Source organism: Haliotis asinina, chromosome 12 (genome assembly GCF_037392515.1).
Source record: "Haliotis asinina isolate JCU_RB_2024 chromosome 12, JCU_Hal_asi_v2, whole genome shotgun sequence".
Lineage (NCBI taxonomy): Eukaryota > Metazoa > Mollusca > Gastropoda > Lepetellida > Haliotidae > Haliotis > Haliotis asinina.
The window spans coordinates 28,026,192-28,051,651 of record NC_090291.1 but is presented as its reverse complement, the minus strand read 5'-3'; the positions used below and the strand labels follow the sequence as shown (position 1 = coordinate 28,051,651).

Below are 25,460 nucleotides of genomic sequence, written 5' to 3'. Positions count from 1 at the left end.
GAGGATATACAGATTTTATTAAACTTAACACATTTTACAAAATTGAACGTAGCAAAATTTGGATCTACATTGCACTACTACATAGACTAACCTCACAGTACAGGAAGGGCCTATTGTCTGTAAGTATCAAACCATTGATAAATATGCGTAAAGTTACAAACACAGTGTTCCCAAGTAGTCATCCCTTAAATTCTCCCATCAAGTTCCAATTTGTGACAATTTTCCCATGAAACCACTTAAATGTTTTAAAATTAAGGCAAGATAATCTATATCCTTGATACGCAACGCTTATGCTTTTTCATTTTCTGGTTCTGTGCTTTTTCATTTTCATGTGTTTAAAGAAAACATGCAAAAATATAGGATCAAACCTAGGGGCTGAAGATGATAGAACATTTTCTCTTTGACCATATTATGCCAACAATTAGATAACTGGGAAAGTTTTACAGAGCAAAACGTAACAAATATTACACAGAGGAAAATCTAGAATCTTTGAGCCTTAGGTTATTCTGCATTCTGTGCATTGCTCCTGAGACACATGGCTTTATAAATATCTACGAGTTTTCATATACAAAATAACTACAGCAACTGATGAATGGACGGCAAGGCATTATCAAAATATTTTCAAATCACTACACTTGTAAAATAAGCTTATTTGTCAAGAATACATTTTTCCATTACATAATACAATCCACTGAGTTCATTTTGTTTCATAGCACTATTCAAAATGTTTTCAAGAACATAACCCCAAATCTGCTGTTTAAGAGTTCCAGATTCCCCACATACTTTTCTCTCTGCAACAACATTGCTTGATATATATTTGTTTCAATTATGTGCAAGACCTTTGACAAAACAGCTTGTTCTACAATAAATCCATTTAAGTGTGTAAATTGATAACTAGTGCAGAATGGTCAAAACAGGACCTATGGAAAATATGTTCGAAGACTTTATCTGATTGACAATTGATAATGTTAACAATGCACAGGCACTGTTTACAAAGAAGTGTTCCTCCTTGCTTCTAATGTACCTAAACAGAGAACTAACATCCATCCTGACATTTTGATTCCTAAATTTCAAAGTCCAATTTTCAAAAGACATGTCTAGTTCAGGATATTCACAACATTTGAAATATGCAGTTTTCTCAAACAATGCATAAAAGGGAGAGCACTTCTTCATGTAGAAACAATGAATTGTCCTTGCACAACACAGACCTGTTTTACCCTTATACGCCTACCCACAGCAATATGGCCACCATATGTACTGATTCAAACAAAATGCCAGTGACATTAAAAATTAAACATGGAGTTCTCACATTTACAGCTTCACCAAAAGTAAATAATATCATCCATACTCTGAACGTAAAACTCCATCAAAGTTGAAATATAAATTAGAAATTGAAATCAATGAGGACAAAATCTAGACCATCAACGTCACCTTGCATTGAGGCATACACCACTGACAATGTCAAAGCATGTTACCATGGTTACCCTTGAACAAACAGGAGGCCATATGCACTAGGGAAAGATGTATGTTGCTTCATGAACAATGTTAGCCTGATTGACACAGAAGGCACAGGTGACGACAGACACTCAACATGTCCTATATACAAACACATATGTACAAAACATGGTCAAACAATATTAACATTGTGAGCTAAGAGCAAAAATTTAAGCAACAACCTCATCTCTTGATGGACAGAATAAATATCAATTGAGATTTCAGAAATCTGTAGTTTTCAATTTTATTTAACAGTTCCCACTGACCGGGAGAGAGGATACTTCAGTGCCTCACCACATTTTGTGCCACAACGGAATTTCTAACATCTTAATCCAACAGAAATTAATTTGTCCTCAAGCCACTGCTAAATAGCATTTGACGGAATCCAAACTTTCTTATTGTGGCTTGCTTGAGGTCATGTTCTTCTTGGTGAAGATGGAATAAGGCCCATTTTTCAACATGTCCACATGTTGTCATGCTACTGATACGCTCCTAGCAGGGCACAACACGTGTTGAAATATAGCTTCCAATGAGGGCAAGGGTTCACTTTGCATCATATCATCAGTTGTATTGTGGCCTGATATTCATTATCATATCCTACTGAGTGAGTGAGTGTGTTGGGCTATATGCCAATTTCAGCAATATTCCAGCAATATCATGGCAGGGGACACCAGAAGTGTCTCGTGGGTGTTTGCTCATGTTAGCTATTAAGCAGTCAGATATTTCCAACTTTTTGTAGTGAAAGACATGGACACAAATTCGTTGATGAGTTTCATTTGTTGTGATCAATATGCTCAAGAGTTGCAAATGTGAGACATCACAGATCCGTGACTAGAGAACAAAAATGCATGACAAAAATGGTTCTTGACGCAAATGTACACTAGCAAAATCTTTGCAAGAGAATCATCAACAGAGATATGCAAAACAGCCATATGAAAAAAATATAACTCCAAAGTTAAAACTATTCAGAAGTAAATTCCTTCTTCAGAAAATATGTATGACATAGTGAACATGTTCTGCCAACAGAACTGATAGAATTGACAATTTCTTAAATTCATATCAAACTCAAATTATTCTGAGAAAATAATCAAATGATCTGCAAAGTTTAGATTCGACCATTAGAATAAAAACCACAAAAACAAGGATGTATGGCACATTGGAATAACAAACAACTATACCATCAGCTACACATTCATTAAAAAATATATTAAATAAATGTAATACTACATATTAAAATGGACGGTACACTGAGAATTGGCACTAGAAATAGTTTAGCACTAAGTACTACAAATATAAATATCACTTCATGTTATTATGAAGAAAGAAATTCTTGAAATAACAATGGTTTTACACCAAAACACTTTGAATTAACAAAAAAGAACAATTTCAACAAGTTTTGATTGAACAAAAGTATCAATCTACAAGCTGCAGTAAGCACTATGCCTAAAGAATGTACTCAGATCTACAAAGGTTCAAACGTTAATGTTCAGCCTGTTTCACCAGCAACCACTAGAACAGATCATAGCAACAGTACATTATAATGGGCTCCACCCAGACAAATCTTGCTTATTCCATAACTTTAAAATGCATGTCTTAATGTACAACAAATTCAACAACTTCCAGTTGGACGGTTAGAATCCATTTCAATATGTCGGTCATATTTGCCAGAAATGTAGGTACACTGACAGTAAGTTAAGAACTTGGAGTATGTTTGGCGTTCACATGAGTTCTAACACCTTTGAAAAGGCACTTCTTATGCATTGCTGTGTCACAGAAAGAGTGAGTGAGCATGGTTCATTCAGCGTTTAGCAATATTCCAGCAACATCATGGCAGGGGACACCAGAAATGGGCTTCACACATTGTATCCATGCGGGAAATGAAACCCTGGCCAGTGGCATGGCAAGCTTTAACCACTAGGCTACCCCACTGCCCTGTGTCACAGAATGAAGCAAACCAGTGATGACGACTGAAGCTACCCATACATCGATTTCCTTCTTGAGTACGGCATCAAACACGTATTCATGAACTAAGGGACCAATTACAGTTTTTACAGAGCTGATATGAGATAATTTGCTCTACTGACATACATGATATATACATTAATACCATACAAGAGGTAGAAATGGATCACATTAAACAAAGATGGTGCTGATGAATAAGACAATATAGTACACAGATGTAGTGGCACGCATGTTTGAAAAGGTCACATGAGCAGGGCAAAATGTACACAATAACCAATCAGATCAGCCAACAGATTTCGTGCAGATAACTGTTCCAATATCTGCTATTACTTCAGATCAAGATAACAAGGTCCTAACATAACTTTACATAAATGTGGATGGATATCAATTTCAGCTGTGTATTCAAATTTCAAGAGAAAAAGATTTAGCTTTGTAATAACATGCAAACAAAATAATGTACCTTTTGGACTAAAACCAAAACATCAAAAACTCTTTCCTTCAGTGAAGCATTACTTATCAGACATCACTCAACAAGTAAATATGGTTTCAGGAAAGCAGTACATTTTTAAAGCTTATTGCTCATGAGCATGTTCAAAGCAATCATCTACAGGAAAATGTGAGTATTCAAAGATGTCTTGTATCACCTGGTTGTGTATCTCATGTACAGAGATTATTTCATATCACAAGGCCTTGAAAGAGTCTTTGACATACAGTTTCACAAGTAGTAAAAGTGTCAATATTGTGGTATCAATACGCCACAAGGAAAGACGAGATTTCAGCCAACACTGCGAACTGTATGAATCATCATAATGTCCATCTTTCTCGAAAGTGCTTACTTGTCTCGTGTCTTGCGTCCTTCTGGACTACGATTTCTTTCAAAACTGTATACTTATTCAACCGAAACTCAACATCATTTATAACCCCCTTTTTTTTGAAGTCTTAATAATTCATGCATCTTTAATACCATCCAAGACTGTTGTCAAAGGTAAACCTCTTCCATACTTGAATTCTTCTATATGATCTTTCCCTTTCACAAGAGATAAATCATAACGAAGTTTCAAAATGATAATCAGTTAAATCTGGTCATGCTGACATCCTATGAGAAAGGAAACCATTGTATTAGTGGAATCAGAGGAGAAGAGGCTGGCCCGCAACCTAACTCAGACGACAGTGGAACATCACTACTGACTCCATCCTGAGTCCTTTACCAGCCGCATCCCTAGTGTGCTCAAAGTCGATCAGGGATGCCATGCTGGGAAATACTTAGATCAACAACCTCAGTTTACAGGTTTTCTGTACAATATCACATCTACTGACCAATCACATCTTTGCCCTTGCAGCCAACTGTCCAGTCACATCTGGCACATGCTACTTGCCTGACAACATGCCATTAAAAAGCTGCCGACAAATGTCCTCACACACAAGAGAGGCATCCTTGTAGCATGATGGTTTTGGGAAAAGTCAATATTCTGTACACATTTCACATGATAAATACACAACTCCTGAGATGGCAATTCAAAGTTCAGCCAGGTAACAATGAAACTGATAACCCAGCTTTAGTGTCAAGAAACTGACAATTCTTGGAGTTACGTTCGATGGCTGTAGTTGCTATGGTGACTGCCAATGGACGCAATGTCTGCCTGAACTTCAGGATCTTTGTGAAGTTCATCAATCTCTTCTGGCTGCACACGGCGATGGTCAGACCGAAGTGACCGTGCCGACTTGTTGGACTTATTACTTTTGTTGGACTTTGTCGATTTGGCACTTGTACTATTGGCATGCAGGGACTGACGATGCAACAGGTTTTGGCTAATTGTGCGATGGAGATTCTTGTTACTTGATGAGGCAGCGTGTGTTGTGATCCATGGGTGTTTCAAGCACTGTGCCGAAGTGCCCCGAGTATCAGGATCCAGAACCAAGAGCTTGCTGATGAAGTCCTTGGCTAGTGCAGACACATCCTTCCAATGCTGAAACACAAAAATCACCAGTTACAAATACAGCATACAGAAAGACTTCTTATCACTCAAATGCAGAGCCAGACCATTCATGTAAAGTAATAATATATCCAAAATGTCCTCACATAAAACCAAGAAAATTGGGTAGATTGGTTCCGTGAAAATGCCATGGTCCAAGAGAATACATTAAAAATATAACATGCTCATGATGAAATGTGTTAAAGAGTCTTGAATGTAGAGAAACCTAGTTTCTTTGTCATTTAGATTATCCCTTATGAACAGTTCTGGTCAGCTTTCCCTGCCACATGCTGTCTGAGCAGTGTTATCAAAAGCCAAAAAAAAAATTATCAAATACATGCAGAAAGTAATGCTAACATGTACGCCAAGTCCAGTCCTTGAGTTTGGGAAGGACACAGACTGACATGAGCTTACTTTGCCTCCACGTCATAGTAAATTAAACATTTGTCACCCACTCCACTGTAAGATATATCCAAAAGATCCAACCCAGGCAATGAAGCAAGCATGGTGGGCCGAAGTTGACAAAGGAAGCAGGTTAAACCTGACTAAAGGGTTCCTCTCTCTTCTATGATCAAAAGCACACAGCTGTAGTCTTTACAGCATTTATATATTACCTTGTACAAAATACAATATAAACACACTTTCCAACAATAATCCTTTCCAGTATGAACCTCGACAATGCATGTTCCAAATGAAAGTGTACAAAACTTCGAGAAACCAACTGCCTAAATCATTGCTAATTGATATGTATTGAACAATATCAAAATACATGCACTAATAAAGTGGAGGAAATTATGTGAGGGATAATCCAGCTTTCAGTTGGTGAGGTGCTATGAACAAGGCAGACCAAGGAGACAAGACCCACCTGCCCCCAATGCATGAAACAGACTATACCTCAGCTTGTGAATGGGGAAAAGAAAACAAGAGTATTTTAGTTCTGACTCTCCACAGGAATAGATCAGTGTGGGTTAGGAGCAATTATTCACTCTCGAGATGCCATCATATGTTGGTGTAACTGGGCTGACCCTGCTTCACAGCGCCTGCTCTTCCACAACATGCAATACCTCAAACATTAAGTCAGGACCAGACCCAAACTGACAGTGGCAGTCAGCCTGAAGTTTCCTTCCACTCTGTGTTGTATTTGCAGACACTGCTGCCTACTGCAGTCAGGGGTGGTGAAGCTGCGAGGGGGGGGAAACAGTTGGCACCAGGGACTTGGCTCACAACAGTAGGAAGGAAACCCATTCTATAGTCTATTTCACTCTATCATCACATGTTTTTGAAGAACAAAAGAAACGGAATATGTTTTACTCAGTACAAAATGCTCATGACTTATTTCCTATTATAGCTCTTGTTAAACCTCACTTCTAGTGCTCTGTGCAAATGAGTGATTGTGTTACACATGCTAGTGCTAAACTGAGTGCAGGTTTGGATGTGATCAGTGCCCGGTGTGAAATGAAAGCTTTGCAATCAGTGTTTTCATTTGTGACTAATTTCATCTGCCTTCAATAACTCTAAACAGCTGATGGGTAAGTTATGCAACAGACCTGAATGTAAGCTTACATGTAGACTGCAACTCAACTCAACATTTCAACTACCACACAGATGTAAGGCATAAAATAAATACAGCATCAAATGGAAAGCACACACAATAATCATCCAACCTCTGGCATATAGCATCACAATGTTCTGACTGAACTGTCGCATTGGCTGTGGACATTAGTACTGCACTGGAGACAAAGACATACTGTTCATACATTCTCATGCAACAATGAACAATACAACCATGTCCTCCATATCACCTTCTGTTCAAATATATGCTCAAAATCTACATCATGCATGGATGGAAGTGGCACACAGTTGGTTTTATAAAAAATCATACAAAATATCAAGGTTTATCAACTTTGGTTCTCTTTACTGTTCTCATTCTCCAAATGCATGCCTTTTTGAGTGAGTGAATATTTAAAAAAAATGAAAACATTAGGAAGATCAATTGTACTACCAACCCTTCATCCTGTGTCATTGTACTACGTACCCACCATCCTGTGTCATTGTACTACCAATCCATCCTGTGTCATTGTACTACCTACCCAACGTCCTCTGTCATTGTACTACCAACCCACCATCCTGTGTCACTGTCCTACCAACCCGCCATCCTGTGTCATTGTACTACCTACTCACCATCCTGTTATGTTTCATTATGCACCAACTGAATATTCTGCATAGTGTCTGCATACCCTGCTTCCAACCTACCGTCTGGCATGGGTTTTCAATGGAGTATCTCAGCTCTATTTCATTGCAAAAGTGATCAATGTAAAGTAGAAACACCCTTACAATACTCCACACCTTTAAAGAGCTTATCCACAGTTTAAGTCCCTACAGCACTTCCTTCCTGTCACTATCCAACAGTCAACATCTGCTATCTCCAACAGTTACAAAATTAGAATCATTCTTCCCTTTCCTTAATTGTGACACCTGTACAAATATGACAAGAGGCTTCACTTTTTATGTACTACCATATGTTAGACAACTAGACGCATGACTGAAACAGCACATTTCTTATGCCTGTGTTACACAACAGGGAAGTTCTGCCCTCACCCATCCTCTAAACATTTACAATGAAAAGCCAGGAACTGTCAGCAGCTTTCCTACCAAAATAATACAAGCTGTGACCTAGAAAGCCCAGTACAGTAAGTCTGGGAGTGAGGAAGACAGGCTGCAATAAGCAGCCTCTTGTTAGCCACTTGTTCTTATCACCCATCCCCCTACAGCGCATGCCAGTCTCAGAGGGAACTGTCTTTATTCTCAGACAACTAGCCCTAATCACACAATCCCCAATCTCCTACAGATTCATCATCATGTTAAACCATTTCCGCTCACCTCATACAATGGGAGGGGTACCAGAAAAATATGAGGGAGGGGTGAACTTTTTCTTGTTTGGGCAGGGATGATGGGAATGTTGAAGCCCCCTCATACAGGAACTAGCCCCACGGCTTGCCTAGAACATCAGAAGCCAGCTCAGATCAACCTGCAGGTTGTGTTTCAAGATGGCTGCCATTGGGGTCAAAGTCTACATTGTAGTACAATGTGCCACAAAGTGGTGTTTTGTTACAGTGTGAATCTCCTCTAGCATCCAGAAGGAGGGTGGTGAATGGAACAGCATGAAGTTAAAGATGGTGGGGAGTGAATGGAAGAGCCAGACTGACTAATTCCTCCCCTAAAGAATACTGTTGCTATCAGATGGAAATGTCTATGGTTAGTCTACGTGATGATTCACATCTCCCTGTTTCGAAACATGAACAGAGGATTTCTATTCACTTGACTAATCAGTGACCATCTCCTTGTCTAGCTACTTGGATGAAAGTTTAGCTGTATGTTTCAACTTTTTAACAGTGGCAGCACAAATAAATGAGCAATACCATTTGTGAAATATCAATGTGCAAGAATTAATGACTACATCAATGTTTGGTTTTTTTTCATGAATGTAAATTTGTTGTTCTTTGACTTTATGTCAAGCCTTAATGAATGATTTGAATAGTTTCTTCACTGACATACACAAATCTTCAGAGCTAGGAGAAGTAACTTTATGTGGGACAACTTCCTCATAAAGATAACAAATAATAAACCAGTTGTTATCCATAAAGTTTCATGTTTGGATAAGAGTTTTGATAAGAATTTCTCTCACTGTACCAAACCATCAACATGTGTTCAGCTAGGCTGAATGCAAACTGACATAATGGCATGATCATGCGTTAGTTTGCCTCAACATATCTCAAATTTTGATATCAGTTGTTAATGATGTACAGGCAGTTGTCATTTATCTGGAACATTGAGGATCAGCATGGTAAACAAAAAACCAAAACATGATTTATACATTGATGCACTTCTCAAAACAGCCAAAATATCGATCTTTCCATTGTTTAAAGGGCATACCATGATATTCAGCCCTTCATCCATTTGATTCAGGCTGCAAGAATAATGATAATCAAACCGTCAGCCTTCAAATCCTTGGCACTACTCCTACACTGCACAGAAATATCCAGTAAAGTGCCATGCTATGAATTGACACATTTAATAATTCATTTTCTTCTAGCTGTTTGTTATAATGGCCATTGTAAGGGCTCTGTCCCATATGTATATGTTGATGTGAACAACGACGAAAATCTGTTTAGAAACAACACTCAACATGTAAGTGAAAAGTGGCACCCATGGAAATGTTACATACACAATCAATATGTTTAATTGAAAGCGTGTTTCTCTCTAAAAGAATGCTGAAGGATTAGTAATTGCTGTGATAATTAATGATTATTTCTTGGTATCTGTTCAGTGTGATTATACACATTGCACTTGTTGGAGATGTTTCATCTGCAAGGACCATTGATGGTAGCACATTACAATTCTGCCTATTTCCAACAATTACTGCTGAATAAGGAACATAGAAGTATAACTGTATGCCTTGTTAACATTTAATACTGTAACAACCAGTGAGTGAGTGAGTGAGTGAGTGAGTATTCTAGGAGTGAGTGAGTGAGTTTAGTTTTATGTCGCACTTAGCAATATTAGAGCTATATGGCGACGGTCTGTAAAGAATCGAGTCTGGACCAGACAATACAGTGAACAACAACATGAGCATCGATCTGCACAATGGGGAACCGATGACATGTGTAAACCAAGTCAGCTAGTCTGACCACCCGATCCCGGTAGTCGCCTCTTACGACAAGCATAGTCACCTTTTATGGCAAGCATGGGTTGCTGAAGGCCTATTCTACCCCGGGACCTTCACGGGTCGAGTATTCTAGGACACATTGGCAGTGTTAGAGATGAGAGAGAGTGAATTAGGTGAGATTTTAAGTCATACTGGCAGTGTTTGACACACTGAGTTTGTCTGACATGTGAGTTGGGATTTTAAGTCACATTGAGTGTGTTTGACATGTGAGTGAGTTGGGATTTTAAAATACATTGGCAGTGTTGGTATTCCAAGTCACATTGGCAGTGTTTGACATGTGAGTGAGTGAGAGTGATTTGAGATTTTAGGTCACACTGGTAGCATTTCAGCCATGTCATGACCACAAAATGGTTATGATAAAAACATACATATATTCTAATGAATACCTATCTACAAAGTACAGCAAAATAGGACATTTCACATATTTATTTTTTAATGCAATGAATGAAAATTTGACCATACCTGCAAGTTTGAATGCACATGTACTATTCTTTCAAACAGTTTGATATTACTACCTAAGAATTGCCTATGAAAGCACATGATGCCTCAACAGTTAGTGTGTTCAGTGTTACAACACACTCAGCAATATTCCAGCTATATGGTGGCGGTGAGTAAATAATCAAGTCTGGACCAGACAATCCAGTGATCCAGCATGAACACTGATCTGTGCAACTGGGAACCAGTGACATGTGTCAACCAAATCAGCAAGTCTGACCACCTAATCACGTCTGTTGTTTTTTATGACAAGCATAGTTGCATTTTATGGCAAGCATGGGAAGGCCTATTCTACCCCGGAACTTCATGGGTCATCAGCAGTTAGTGGAGAATGAGTAAGTCATGTAGACTCATAAAGCACACTTATAGTATAAACATAGAAAACATTAAAAATATGGAATTTCTGCTCATGTCATTGTATGTTAGTACTTGCAATGTTCTATTTCAATAATTTTGCAGCTGTTCTTGGTTACAGAAAGGCTATGTGTGACCAGTCTAAGATAAGTATTTACAGTTGAACTGCATCTCATTCATGATGTAATGTCTGAAGTGTTTGCAATAGTTCCACCTTCAACAGTATAAGAAGAAATGTTAAATTCGTCATTTTTGGCACTAATCAAAACGTTTGGACAAAAATATCACATGCCCAGCAGGAGTATAATATATACATAATACCAGGTGCTTATGTTACAAACAAAGACCCTCGGGCAATTGTCAAAATCTACTTGAAGTTGTTGAAGACTTCTTGTCAAAAAATACTGACACACAATATACTTCAAGCCAGGTTTTAAAATTTTTAAACATGTGATAAAACTGGGTTATGATTGGAGCTTGAGATTCCCTCAGTTTCAAATTAATAGAGGCCCGTATCCTTCAATGTAATGCTCCAAGGGCATCTAAAGTGGAAAAATATACTCATCTGACCTTCTGAAAATACAATCCAACTTTGCACTTGTCAGTGAGGACAATTAAATTGTGTATAAGCCATGCTGTTGAGGAATTTCTTACAAAATAATATAATACTTGGCATTTGGATAAATGATTACATGAGAGCTGCTTTTGTTTCCCTGGAAACACCCAAAATATCTAAGTACAAAATTATGAATACCAAAGGGCATCATGATACCTTATTCAGTAAGCATGGAAAGTTCTGAAAAATATCTTTAACAAGTTTTTGGAGTCGGCTCTGAAAGAAAAAAGACAGCTTGTCCTCGCGTAAGGAACTTCAAAATGCCAAAAGGCCATTTAAACTTTGAGTCAATAACTCTCATAAAGTTACTGGAAGTTGGTTGGAATGTTCTCTCTGGCTGGCACGTCATACTGTAACTTTGAGAGACAGCTCAAGAAAATTTTAATTCAATGCAACAAATGGCACAAAAACAACATTTCAGCAGCATAGGTGTCAAATAATTACAGGTGGGGAGTGTGGCAGTAACTTAGCATGTTGAAGGAATGAGCTTTATATTTTTCTCTGATATGTTTCTCAAACTTATGTATCAGTTTGATTCAGGATGAAAGATGTTTGCCTTTGCCGTTTACCACTGGTGACACCTGTCAACAAGAAAATGGTGCAAACAAACCTGGACAAATGGTGTATTTGGGGAAAATAAGAGAACCACAGGTAGGTAGGCAGGTACAATAATGACTTAAGGACATGTGCACTTGATGAACGTAGCTCCATCAATGGTAAAAATCACTTGCAATATGTCTGAGGTTGCAGCCATCTTAGAATTCTCTGTGCAAGGTTGAGAGGATCTCAAACACACCTTCCCATGTATTCAGTCAAAGTGTAAGAGATGGCCCGCTCACTTAAACTTTTCTTTCAGCTAAACCATAGCTATATATCCTATGTTTATGTTTTAAATTGTGAGCAGATAAAAACCACAAGTAAAGCATACTGCTACATTATCTTGGCAAGAATAGCTCAACATGCTAAGAGATGTCCCATTCCTCTGCATTTCAACACATCCTGGAATACCAAATCAGAACCATGTGGTCATATTAAAGGATGTGAGGAAACATGTCCCTCACAGGCTTCCATACTATTACTGATCTTTGTTCTGCAAGCTTTGCTGCATGCCAGTCATCGGTGGCCTTCCATAGACTTACTTTCAAAGGAAACATCAACATTAAGGTTTGAAGAACATATGGTATGAGTTCAGTATCAGTTGTCTGTGGTGCTGCTCTTTTGAGAATGATTAGAAAAAGAATGCATTGTTCAACGATTCCAACAAAACGTGATATGCACAATGGCAGGCATCGGTTACTGGTCCACACCTCAGGTTATTTGAGGTGCTTTGCATTTTTTTTTATTCCAATAAGAACTCTGCAAATGGCACTACAATTTTCGCTGACAGGGAAATAATTTACTGTACAATTGCTGAATGTACACCAAACTTTCTTTTGAATGAATTTCAAGAAAGCAAAAACAAGTACATCCCACATAGAAAATATGCACTGCCATTTTCCAGCAAAGTACTGTAACAGGACCTTTAATTACAAACTACATCCACAATTGCTCCTGTTTACAGAGATCAACAATACTGTCAAGGACGAAAATACTGCCAAAGTCGGCCCATTGAGTGATCAATGCTACAAAACCAGTTAATCATGAATATTCTAAAACGATTTTCTGCAGTGACAAAGGTATCCTTAGTGTACTACACTGTCTGCACACTAAACCTACTCAGTCAAGTCACCGGTCTTATGTTGAACAACTGGTTTTATTGAACAAGGGCTTACATAATATGAAATTTTTAATACCAAATGTACAGGCTTCATAACTGCTTCAGTAAATGCAATAGATCAGAACAATGGATGTAGACAGGTGTCTGTTCACAGGGCAGAATGATGAACTACTAATTAAAAACTTTTTTTTTTTATGAAAGTCACTGGGTTATTTTTTACGGAAGTCTTAAGCCACCCCCTCAGGTTAGTGAGGCTATATTTGGACCATTCTTCCCTTGACATCACTGAATCTCAGTATTGATGCTTTCATGTCTTCCTTTACAAATACTGAAGTATTGGGGCTAACCTTTAACCACTCTTCTTTCAATATCAGAGGGAAAATCAAAGTGGGCAGGTTACCTCTGTCTGCACTGAACAACAAAAGAAATGCAAGTTTTGAAAACATGCAATTTCATAAAGGTAAGCATGCATGTTTATGTGATCTAAATAAAAACTTTACCAAAAAAAGTTGGGTTTCTTTTGCTGTTCTGTACATTTTCAACTAGAAATGATGAGCACTAGAGCTGAACACAGTTGACAATATGGCAATCATGAATGAATGGCTCCGAAACAAACAAGTAGCATCACTGCTATCTGTATCATGCAGGTCCCAAGAGAGCCAGTTAACACAAATCTACCAGAAGAACAGTTCATAACAGGTTTAAAAATTAAAGAACCCTCCTATCATAAAATACAATATCTTGACATCACAAGGGAAAACCTTAAATCATGTTGTTTTGTTTAGCCTAATCTTGAATAACTCATGTACATTTGGTATATGTAAGCATGTTTGCATGAAGTCCAACAGTCTGTTAACAAATCTTTGCCCAGAAACAAGTATGTCATAAAGTCCAACAGTCTGTTAACAAATCTTTGCCCAGAAACAAGTATGTCATAAATATAAACTGACAACAATATTCTCTACAAGGATTTACTGACGTAAAGAACTGATGAACCTAAATGTCAAAGATAGGAGTGAGTGAGTAAGATTACTGTCAATGATGTAGGCACTTCATGGCCACAGAAACCAGTCTGAACAACACTAAATTCCATCATAACTCCATGTCCGTTTTCCTGTAACAAAACCACCTACAGTATCTACATACACTAGATGTTTACCAACAAGCAGATATTGGCAATTACATCTTCATGTTTCAGATATATATTGTACTTCTTTGCCAGTTTGTTACTGAATGCAACAGTCAGCAATATTCTAGGCAAGAAGGCAGTCTTTAAATAACTGTCATGGGAGACAACCCTGATTGACACCATGAGCACTGACTGGTGCAATTGGTTTATGATGACATGCATCAACCATCTAAGGCAGCCTTACCACTTGATCCCACCAGTCACCTCGAAGTGACCGAGTTTAGTCTGAAACCACACTCAGCTATATTCCAGCTGTATGGCAGCGGTCTGTGAAAAAGTTGAGTCTGGACCAGACAATCCAGTGATCAACAGCATAAGCATTGATCTGCACAACTGGAAACTAATGACACGTGTCAACCAAGTCAGCGAGTCTGACCGGTCATCCAATCCCAGTCACCTCTTTCCACAGACAGGGGACCAATTCTTTATGGGTGAGAGATGTTGTCATTACAATGTCATTTAGACAGTGGTCAAATGTAACATGATATATTTGGGACTACACTTTGTAATCCCAAACACAACATATATCAAGTGTGAGATGTTATATAGTACTGACTGACTTCAACTGACTCCTACAAACAACATAAGTGTGTACTAATTGACTTTGACATCCTGCAGACATCTTAAGTATACCACTCCACTTTGGGTCGTGTTCATAGAGGTATTTACTCCTTTCAATGATACACAAAAATGATTCTCATCACAGCATATTTAAATCCAATCACTACATACACACAATTACCCACATCAAAATTTAAGTAGTCCATCAGAAGCAACATTCTCTTCCCACAGAGATTACTCGTGTCATATCTTCCTACGTAACCTCTGTTCTAATATCGTGCGACTGTGCAACTGCAAGACTCGCGATTGGAGGTATTCAGATTAAGTTGTGCAATCAGCGACGTTGCTTCAAGAATGATCATTCACAAGATCTCGGTAATTTCCGAATGCATCGGGAAAACATGCCACTACCAGTTTTTGTTTCTACAATCACATCGTGGCAATTGATCCCTGCATTCTCTATTGCCAGTTTCTGATTTTCAGTTAAACATGAAGTACTGAAACTTTCCTTCACATGTTGATGAACCAACTCCATGGTGGCCGCCATATTGGAGCTAAGTCTATTTAACGCATGTTCTGATTGGAAAGTAACAAGGGAGATAATTCCTGTTGTCGCAAGGGGATTTCATGATGACCGGGAAATATGGCCGTATTGGAACAGAGGTTCCATAGGAAAATGACAGGAGTAAACTCTGTGGGAGGAAAGTGCAGAAGCAACTGCAACACTGACAAAGTGACTGAGTATAAGAATGCTTTCAGCATTTTTTTAAACCACCATACATATTGACTTCAAACACTATACCCATGAGGGGAATCGGTGGCCTTCAATGAGTTGAGGCAACACATTTCCCACAACAAAAACTCCACAACCCAGCTAGCCAAATGCTCCACTGTTTGTTTACCGTGCATGATGGTTCCTGAAAGCACAAGGTCTATAAGCTTCCTGACTATGCTGACCTGATAATAATGCACCACAATACACTCCAGAGCCCTACTTCTGCACTGCGCTGATGGCAACCATCATCACCTATAGAGATATTGATCATACCAGTCTCCATATTCTGGGCTCAATCGATTACTTCATAGAAGATGTCAGCATGTTCCAAATGTCAACCAATGAAAACTACATTTGATCAATTATGAATCACATTCTTGTTGGTAGCAACCATAATTTGGAAACATCAGTTAAGTCATTAGGGTGAAAAACTAATATATGCAATCAACTACCATTACTTTCGTGACAAACATGTTAACCTGAAAGACACAATAGAGCAGTATCTAAAAATGTCAAACCTTCAGATAGATAATTTAAGAATCAAAACCCCAGGTCACTGATGTATATTTGTACCAAGGGATATTGAGTGGCTGACATTATCAGACCTGGCAAACATATAAAGCCCAGTTAGTTAACTTCCCAATGCCTTGTCATTATGTCAACAATTAAACTGCCTAACAACATAATTAGATCCAATTTACTGCTGAAAACAGGAGAAAGCAGTTTTGGTTCAATGGTTGGTTGATCTTGAACATCAAACCACTAATTACTGCCATATCATATCAAACAGCAACAACTACAAATCATACCTATATATCAGGAGAAAGACAGAGCCTAGATTTTTTTAAGCTCTCCTAGCACTAAGATAGTTGTAAGTTAATGTAGGGCACATACAATGTTAGCACTAGAAGAGCTTCGAAAATCTTGGCCCCGGACTTCATGAAAGTTGTATGGTGCATTAACAGTCGACATAATTGGTCTTCAGTAACCTATGCTTGTCATAAGAAGCGATTAACACAATTGGGTGGTCAACCTCACTGACTCAGTTGACTCTGTCATCGAATCTCAATTGCGCAGATCGATGCAGTTGATCACAGGATTGTCTGGTCTTTTCAACCCATCGCCACATAGCTGGAATATTGCTAAATGGGGCACAAGAAGCTAACCATCCAACAATCCATATCAGTTAATAGTGCAGCGGTGGAATAACTACACAAGAATCAATGACAAATTTCTAAACTCTCAAACTATGCCGTATCATGGAAGATTTACACAAAAATGCACACCACTTCCTTTTCTTCATGAAAGTCTCAGCTTTTTGTAAATACCAACAGACACCAGTACAATGGACCCCCCACAGTTGCACCAGCACTGGTCTGAACCACCCACAGTTGCACCAGCACCTAGCTGGACCCACCCACAGTACACCAGTACCTATCTGGACCCACCCACAGTTGCACCAGCACCTGTCTGGACCTACCCACAGTGGCACCAGCACCTGTCTGGACCCATCCACAGTTGCACCTGCACCTACCTGGATCCACCCACAGTTACATCTGGGTTAAGTGGATCCACCCACTGTTACATTTTGAACACTAGGCTAGCCCACCTAACCTTAACGAGAGGGGTAAACTGGATATGAACCAGAAAGGCTTCCTGTGCTAAGTGATTTCTGGAGCATGCCCACCTAATGGTTAAAGCACCTGCTCATCAGTTAAAGACACAGGTTTGATTCCCCACATGGGTACTGTGTGAAGCCCATTTCTGGTGTTTGTCACTGTGATACTGCTGGAATATTGTTAAAACCATACTCACTCACTCTGGTGCAGGCAAACCCAAGTTGATGGTCTGAACCAAGATGAATCCTCACATGCCCATTTCCCCTACCTGGACCAGAGAATTGGGACTGACAAACCAGTGGAACATGCTGCAAAACCTACATCAGACTAACTGTGTTCCCTCCACTCCATGTGCTTCAGCACCTCATCACGTGCAGTTTGAAAACATCAAGTGGCAATAACGAGTATGGGCATATTTATGGACAGATATTAAACATGTAACAATTATTCAGCTCTTCAAACACTGTTTTCAGTCACACCTACTGAGAATCTGTATTCTAGGTCATCAGTTTCCAACTAGTGGCATACAAGGAATGTCTAGGTAGAACATTGTCGCAGCATTATACTCCACAAGTCTGTCACAGGCTGTGTTGTTATACAGAAATTATCACATCCCATCTTCAGAGTACATACTTCTCAAGAAGTAAGACCTTGAAATTGAACTTTCACTCCACAGATTACGCAATTACATTCCAGCCACTAACTTATGAGGTTGTTGAACCCCAGTATTCTGAACAAGTGATAAATATGTATGTGTTTCTGCAGCTTATCAGCAAGTTGTTAGCACAACCATAACACAGATTGTATCCAGCTAAGTGAAGCTATGGACCAAGCACCTGCCACCAATGATTTATTCAAGACATTCTTAAATTATCATCTCATTCTAGATTTACTTCTTGTTTGAACTTGAAGTACAAAGATCTTTTGTTGTGAACAGGTTACGTCATGCAAGTTGATGCTCAACCAGTTCACGAAAATAAGTATGAAACTTTCAGGTTCCTGGTCATACATCACACAAATGTCAAGTGATTAACTTCTAAGGGTTCCTTAGATTGAAATACTATAAGAGATAACCCCAATGGACCCAGGACTTCCTCCAGTTTCAACACTGCTGAAGTGTTATCATGGAAGGATATGGACCATATATTCACCAATTAAGGTTGTAAAGAGAACTTGCCGAACAGTATGGTTGCTGGTTGTAGAGATGGACAACCTATCTATACAGATTTACATACCACAGATACAGAATTTTTAAACATCTTTTGAATACAGAATCAACTTGGCAATGAACTTACTGTTTCAATAAATACCCACAAACCCTTCACGTCATGAAGGTTTTTAGTCTCACTGTTATTAGATGCAACATATCAATAATATCAGATTGTTTATTTTAATATCTCAGATAAAAGATCTATGATTGTTTTCCATAGGAACAATACTTCTACAAAATATTCTTTACTCAGTGTTTGTGTTAACTCAGAAACCTGCGTTTTTCACGCCTAAAAGTAATAAAAACACACAAAAAATATTTTGCGTGCATGTTTTGGACGCATAAATTCTGATCTACTTGTTTTCAAAAGATACCTTAAAACAGCAACATACATATATATAAGAAATGAGACGATTCAGGATTGTAATGTAAATTTAACGTGCATAAGATCTGGACTACATATTTATCATTTTATTTCTGCACGCATTCTTACAAAACTTACTGTGAACACTGTTACTACTGTGTCAGCACTACTCTATACACTTTGTAAATCAGACTGGTTCAGCTGAACCCTTAACCCAACATGTTTTAAATACATGACAAGTTTTTATGGGTAACAAGCATTTTTGATTCTCTATATGACATTTTAGCATTAATTCTTACTCCTTCAACAATAATTAGCTCTAAACTGTCACATAAAGAATAAAAAGAAGTTGCCGTCCATAAAAACATGTCATGTACTTATGTTCCTCCAACTTCTAAATGCCTTTCAAGAATTTCATTCAAAATGTAATAACTAACTTGCTAGATTCAAGGTTGAACAATAATGCGCTAATGGCCTAAGGTTAAGTCTTTGATATTCCAACTGTTTAACAGAAAAAGCATCTTGTTGACTCATATTCTGTATAGCAAATGATCCATGATCACACTAGTCCAGTCTTTGGTAATTATCTCATCTAATGATTGCTAGCTAAAGAGATTAACATGACAAGCTCAAATCACAACACAGATCACCTGATAAATAACAACATATTGCTAATGGGTGTTTAGCAGATTGGATTATTCCACTTGAGGTTAAACAGACACATTGTTAACAAAGGAAGTTAATGACCTGTAACTGACTGGTCTGGCTTGATCTGAACCACAAGTATCTTGATTACAATTGAATGTCTTTCCAAATAATGAGATTTTCTTCACAAGATCATACAGAACAGAGAATGAACATGCCACTGATTACTTATTTAAACAGATACAATAGTTATGTTCACATTTCCAACAACATATTCTTAAATGTTGTAGACAACTAAATCATGAAACTTTATGGATGACAAACTAGGAAGTAGACAACTTTATAAGCATGATATCATTGTTGTTTCTCATGTACTTATGTTGCTATCTGCTTCCTGTTCACATGAAGGAGTAAGAAAATACCCTGAAATGTTGTGTTTTCATAATAATTTTTCAACTTTTATCTGCATCACTTCTAAATTGGTGCTGAAAGACTTTTGGAATACATTAGTTTTCAACCCAGACTAATTGAAAATAAGTTAAATTGTACTAGAGGGATAAGACTTTGACAGCTGGCATAGTAAATATATTGATGTACAAGGAACGACTGCTTTCATTTCACGGCAGGTTATGAATGTTTTACATAAATATTTTAATACTTCCTGTTACAGATACTGTCTTCTACAAGGTGTTCCGGGTGATAGTCAGGGTTCCTGTTGACTAGCCATCTCCCCAAGCCCACAGACAGGTGGCTTAAACATTGTTACAGACTGTAATCGGGATGGTGATGTTTTATGCCTGATCGGACCCATCCTTCACAACAGGTGACAACAAATCATGAGGTCTCTTCCTTGATACTAATAATTTCCAGAGTTTTCACAGAAACAAATGATGAACAAAACTATGCCATAGTGTTGGTATCTCGACACAAGGCCTGTCATACAAGATATCAACTGTACCACCTGTATGACACCTGTATGCCAAGAGATACTCTATTTTGAAAGTTATACTAGTGTGAAATCATGTAAGTAAGAACAGAAAATGTAAACAATCAGATTATCTAATATTTCTTGTGTGGAATTACTGTTATATCACAAAGCAAAATAACCTATGCCATTCTGCCCTACAATCAACTTTGATCTTTTCAACACAACTGAATCAAGCTTGTAATTCACCTGCAAAAGGTAAGATAATATCTTAGGACATTGAACATCCCTTATGATTGTCTTGTACTCATTGGACAACTGACAATACTCCCTTTTTCATACTACTTCTATTGGATACATTTAGGCCAAGAATCTTCATTGACAATTTTACAGGTATAAACAATTACACAATCTGTCATTACAAACATGTTAGCTGCAATTTAATTGGATTGTGGGGTATATCATGATGCATATATGTTTGCTGCTGAGTCGGCATGTGGCGTTGGTTAAAGACAAACACCTGTCAGCTTTGACAGTCAGCTCAAAACACTTGATTGTTGCTGCTGTGCAAGAATTGTTCTAAATCACACCAATGAGCATCCTATTTGTAACCCCACTGTATACCGATATACAAGGTGTATCTGCACATATATTCCTTTCATTCCATGCATAATGAAATCCAAATATATAACACCATAAAATGTCTTGACTGAGCTTATATAATGTTATCGGGACCAGACAAAGTACCAAACTGTATTCATAAATCACAAAAAAATACGTTTCTGCAGTTAAAAACACATGAAAACAAATCCCTACCACCTTCTACATGTGCACCATGTGTTATGGCACAGTAATGTTTACCTCTCCAACATAGGTGAACTTGGCCTTTAGGATGAGTCTGTACAGCCTGCTTCGATTCTCATCATCAAAAGGCATGGTTCCACTAAGCAGTATATAGGTTATCACACCCATAGCCCACATGTCAACCTGAGTTGTGTAGGGCTTTCGGGCCAAAATTTCTGGTGCAATATACTCGGGAGTTCCACAAGTAGTCCTCATGTAGTTTTCTGGACCTTTTCTCATCGCACTCAGTCCGAAATCTGTGATCATAATTTTAGAGTCATGACCAGGATGATAGTAGAGCAAATTTTCTGGTTTTAAGTCACGGTGGCAGATACCCAAACCGTGTAAATATTTCACACCATCGAGAACCATGTTCAAAACTCGTGTTGCGTCTCTCTCCGTAAAACTTCCTTTGGCAATAATCCTATCGAAAAGTTCGCCTCCAGTGGCTAATTCCATCACCATGTACACCTTCTCTGGGGTTTCAAACACCTCCACTAATTGTATTATGTACATGTGTCTCACCCGTCTCAAAACATTCAGTTCAGACTCGAAAACTTCCTTTCCTTGTACTCGGTCTATCATCTTGATGGCATATGGTTGTTTGGTCACCCTATGCTCGACTCGAACAACACGGCTGAAACTTCCGCGACCGATCAAGGCTTTAATGTCGTATTTTGCCGTTACCCTGGGGTCAAACTTGTCTCTGTATTTTTTCACCTTTTTATTCGCCCGAGGGGCCCCGTCCTGGTTAGCCCGGGGGTTAGGCGACTGCTGTAATTGTAGGGTGTTTTTGACGAGTGGGTGTCCGCTACGGCTGTTTTTCTCCTGCCCATATTGTACCGTTTCCACTAGGTGGGCATTCGGTGGAGTTTCCGGGGCTAATTTAGTACTCACGCACCCCATAGCGTGTCGAAACAAAGGACTTTGTCCAAATTCATCCCCTCGGTGTCATCGGAGGAGAACAGACACCCGCATTTAGGAGAAAATAACGGAAGAATGTATCCTTAATTTCGGCTCCACATGGGATCTTCCATAGTTCGCTCTTCTAAAGAATACGCCGCTGTGCGCCTGTTTACGACGCATGAAGAAAATAGTCCAGCGGAAGCAAATAAATGGCGTCCTCCTTCCTGTGCCTGGGATTCGCTTGCAAGCCCTTTTACAACTCGTAAACGCCCGTCTAAGCCTAATATGATACAAGACACGGATTTCATGTAATATATGTTTAACACAAATACAGCGGAGAAATCATCGGAATAAACAAGTACTTCATTGTGACACGGTCAATGCAGTCACGTGACAAAATGACGTCACAAGTTGTTATAACAACTAAATCTACTATCATTTACAACGCACCGTAAAGAATTCAGTGTCAAGTGATAACAACTGAAATAAGATAACCGTAAAATTGTATTAGCAGCTTATCAATAAAACCAGGATCGTGGGATCTGGAAAGAACCTCTCCATTATGAAAAGGATAGGCAGGCACAAGTAATCCAATCATGAGTCAATCTTCACCCCAGGCAGTGCAAGTACGAAACACGTGTAACGGGATATAAACAAATTTCAAAAGCCTTTTGTTGCCTATTGAATCCATTAATTGTAATTTCATTAAAAACGCGACCCTTAAGATAACCTGTTGAAAAAGCGTGTTGTTATTGCGATGTATTTAGATGCGAGACCACGGACCTTTCTAAAGAGAGAGTACAACTATATGTGTGCTATGGTTATTCAGTTTGAACAATAAACATTAATACACCTCTATAACATTGTTGCTATTTATAAAATTATCTTACTGTACAACAAATATTGACACTGTCTTTTTACCGTGTGTCTGGGAGATTATTAATACACTTTTGTTTGCGTTGGTGCAGTCCCATGTGGAATCCATAAGCTTGTAACTGACTTAATCAAATATGTTTTTGGAAAGATGAGATGGATTCTGCACTGTTCCATGCATGTAAAAAAGCTTTCTGGACATTATTTTGTATTCATGACTGGATACAAATAAATCTGTTTGTTGATGTTATCGATGATAACCCAAATGCAATTTGTTATTAAAGTGTATAATGTACACGAAACTGTCGGATAAACTGTCGGATAAACTGTCGGATAACGCACACGAGAACGGTTTTGTGAAACTGTTGATAAATGTTCCAACATGTTACGATGATGTATCCTCGTTGAGTACTAACTATGAATGGACCATGCTGTAACACACAGAACAACATTGTGTGCCATTGCATAACATATTACTGACGTGTTATTCCTGTTATTCCTCACTTCGGCTGCAGGTGTCAGTATGGCTCGCATGTAAAGAACATACTGGCGTGAGTCAGTGAACCAAGTTTTACGCCGCCTTTAGCAATATCCCAGCTACATCACGGCAGGGAAAACAATAAAAAATGGGCTTCGCACATTGCACTCATGTTGGGAATTGAACCCGGGTCTTCGGCGTGACCAGCGGACGCTTTAACCATGACGCTACACTACAGTCCGTAGAATACACTGAAAAAATGTTTTCGATATATAAAAAATCACTGTTGTGTAAAACGATGAAAAGCTCGAAAATGATTGCAACTGTTTACTTTATCACTACTATTTTTTACATAAATAGTGTGAATTTGCGTTTACTACTACCACTACTACTACTACTACTACTACTACTACTACTACTACTACTACTACGACCTCGTCTTTTAACATGATTATATTAGTTATGTCGCTATCTATGTAATTTGAGGCCATCCTTATTGGGAATCTTATATGTATGTGCTAGGCTCACAACACAGTGTATGTAGCTATGAAATAATGTAAATCAACCTTCAAACAGCTATAAATATACTCTCAGTGTACTTGTTAATGAGGGTAATAGAATCGGAGTGTTGCAACCCACTTGATCTTATTCCAAATCTAACGATTGCTCGATGACAGAGTGAGTTTAGTTTTACGCCACACTCAGCAATATTCCAGCTATATGGCGGCGCTCTGTAAATAGCGAGTCTGGACCAGACAATCCATTGATCAACAGCATGAGCATCGATCTGCGCAGTTGGGAACCGATGACATGTGTCAACCAAGTCAGTGTTCCTGACCACCCGATCCCGTTAGTCGGTTGCCGAAGGCCTATTCTACCCCGGGACCTTCACGGGTCAGAGCGACTGAGTTAAGTTTTACACCGCGTTCAGCAATATTGCAGCAGTATTACGATGGGGGACACGAGAAATGGGCTTCGCACATTGTGCCCACGTGGGGAATCGAACCCGGGTCTCCGTTTTAACCACTAGGCTACCCCGTCAACGACCAGGTAGTAGGGTCGGTGAGGCAAGTGTACTGGTTAAAGTGACACTCGCCAGACCGACAGTGCGTGTTTCATTCTCCACACATTTACAATGTTTGATGCCCATTCCCAGCAGTGATAATGATAAAGCGGCGTTGGGTGGCTTGAATTGTTGTTTAAGGCCGCTCTCGGCAACATGAACAATTTTCCTGAAATAGTCGTAAGTTAATGTTAATGTACTTTACTTACAACTAGCTTAGCGCTGAGAGCGTTTCGAGAATCTAGGCGAAGTTATATGGTCTGTAGATAACCGAGTCTGGACCAGACAACCCAGTGATCAACACCACGAGCATCGCTCTACACAAATGGGATACGATGACATGCGCAGTCAACCAAGTCAGCGAGCCTGACCACCCGATCACGCAAGTCGCCGCTTGTGCATGATTTACTGAAGAGGTCCTGAACTCTAACCCGGATCTTCACGGGTATAAACGTAAAACTGCACGCATTCACCGGTTGAAGCAGATCTGTGAACGAAGTCATGAGCAATGACCACCGCCGCCAGGGAGACATAGGCTTTAAACACCAGGCTATCCAATCGCGTCAACAAGCTAAATTAGAATAGTGAGTGAGTGAGTTTAGTTTTAAGCCGCACTCAGCAGTATTCCAGCTATATGGCGACGATCTGTAATTACTCGAGTCTGGACCAGTC

The 25,460-nt window shown here is 38.8% G+C and overlaps 1 protein-coding gene across 1 annotated transcript; it reads right to left on the bottom strand.

Annotated features, from left to right (window-relative positions):
- Positions 1-22,704, bottom strand: LOC137257719 (serine/threonine-protein kinase H1 homolog). The gene is made up of 2 exons (XM_067795117.1): positions 21,487-22,704; positions 1-5,423 (listed from the first exon to the last, which is right to left on the bottom strand). Exons 1-2 carry the CDS (start codon positions 22,372-22,374, stop codon positions 5,043-5,045), a joined length of 1,269 nt encoding a protein of 422 aa, XP_067651218.1. The 5' UTR covers positions 22,375-22,704; the 3' UTR covers positions 1-5,042.
- Between the last annotated feature and the right edge of the window lie 2,756 nt (positions 22,705-25,460).

Excerpts from the sequence above, each read along its gene's own strand:
- LOC137257719 (XM_067795117.1), bottom strand. The coding sequence starts at position 22,374 with ATGGGGTGCGTGAGTACTAAATTAGCCCCGGAAACTCCACCGAATGCC. Across the intron at positions 5,424-21,486 it reads AGTTCACCTATGTTGGAGAG|CATTGGAAGGATGTGTCTGC; the intron begins GTAAACATTACT and ends TTTGTGTTTCAG.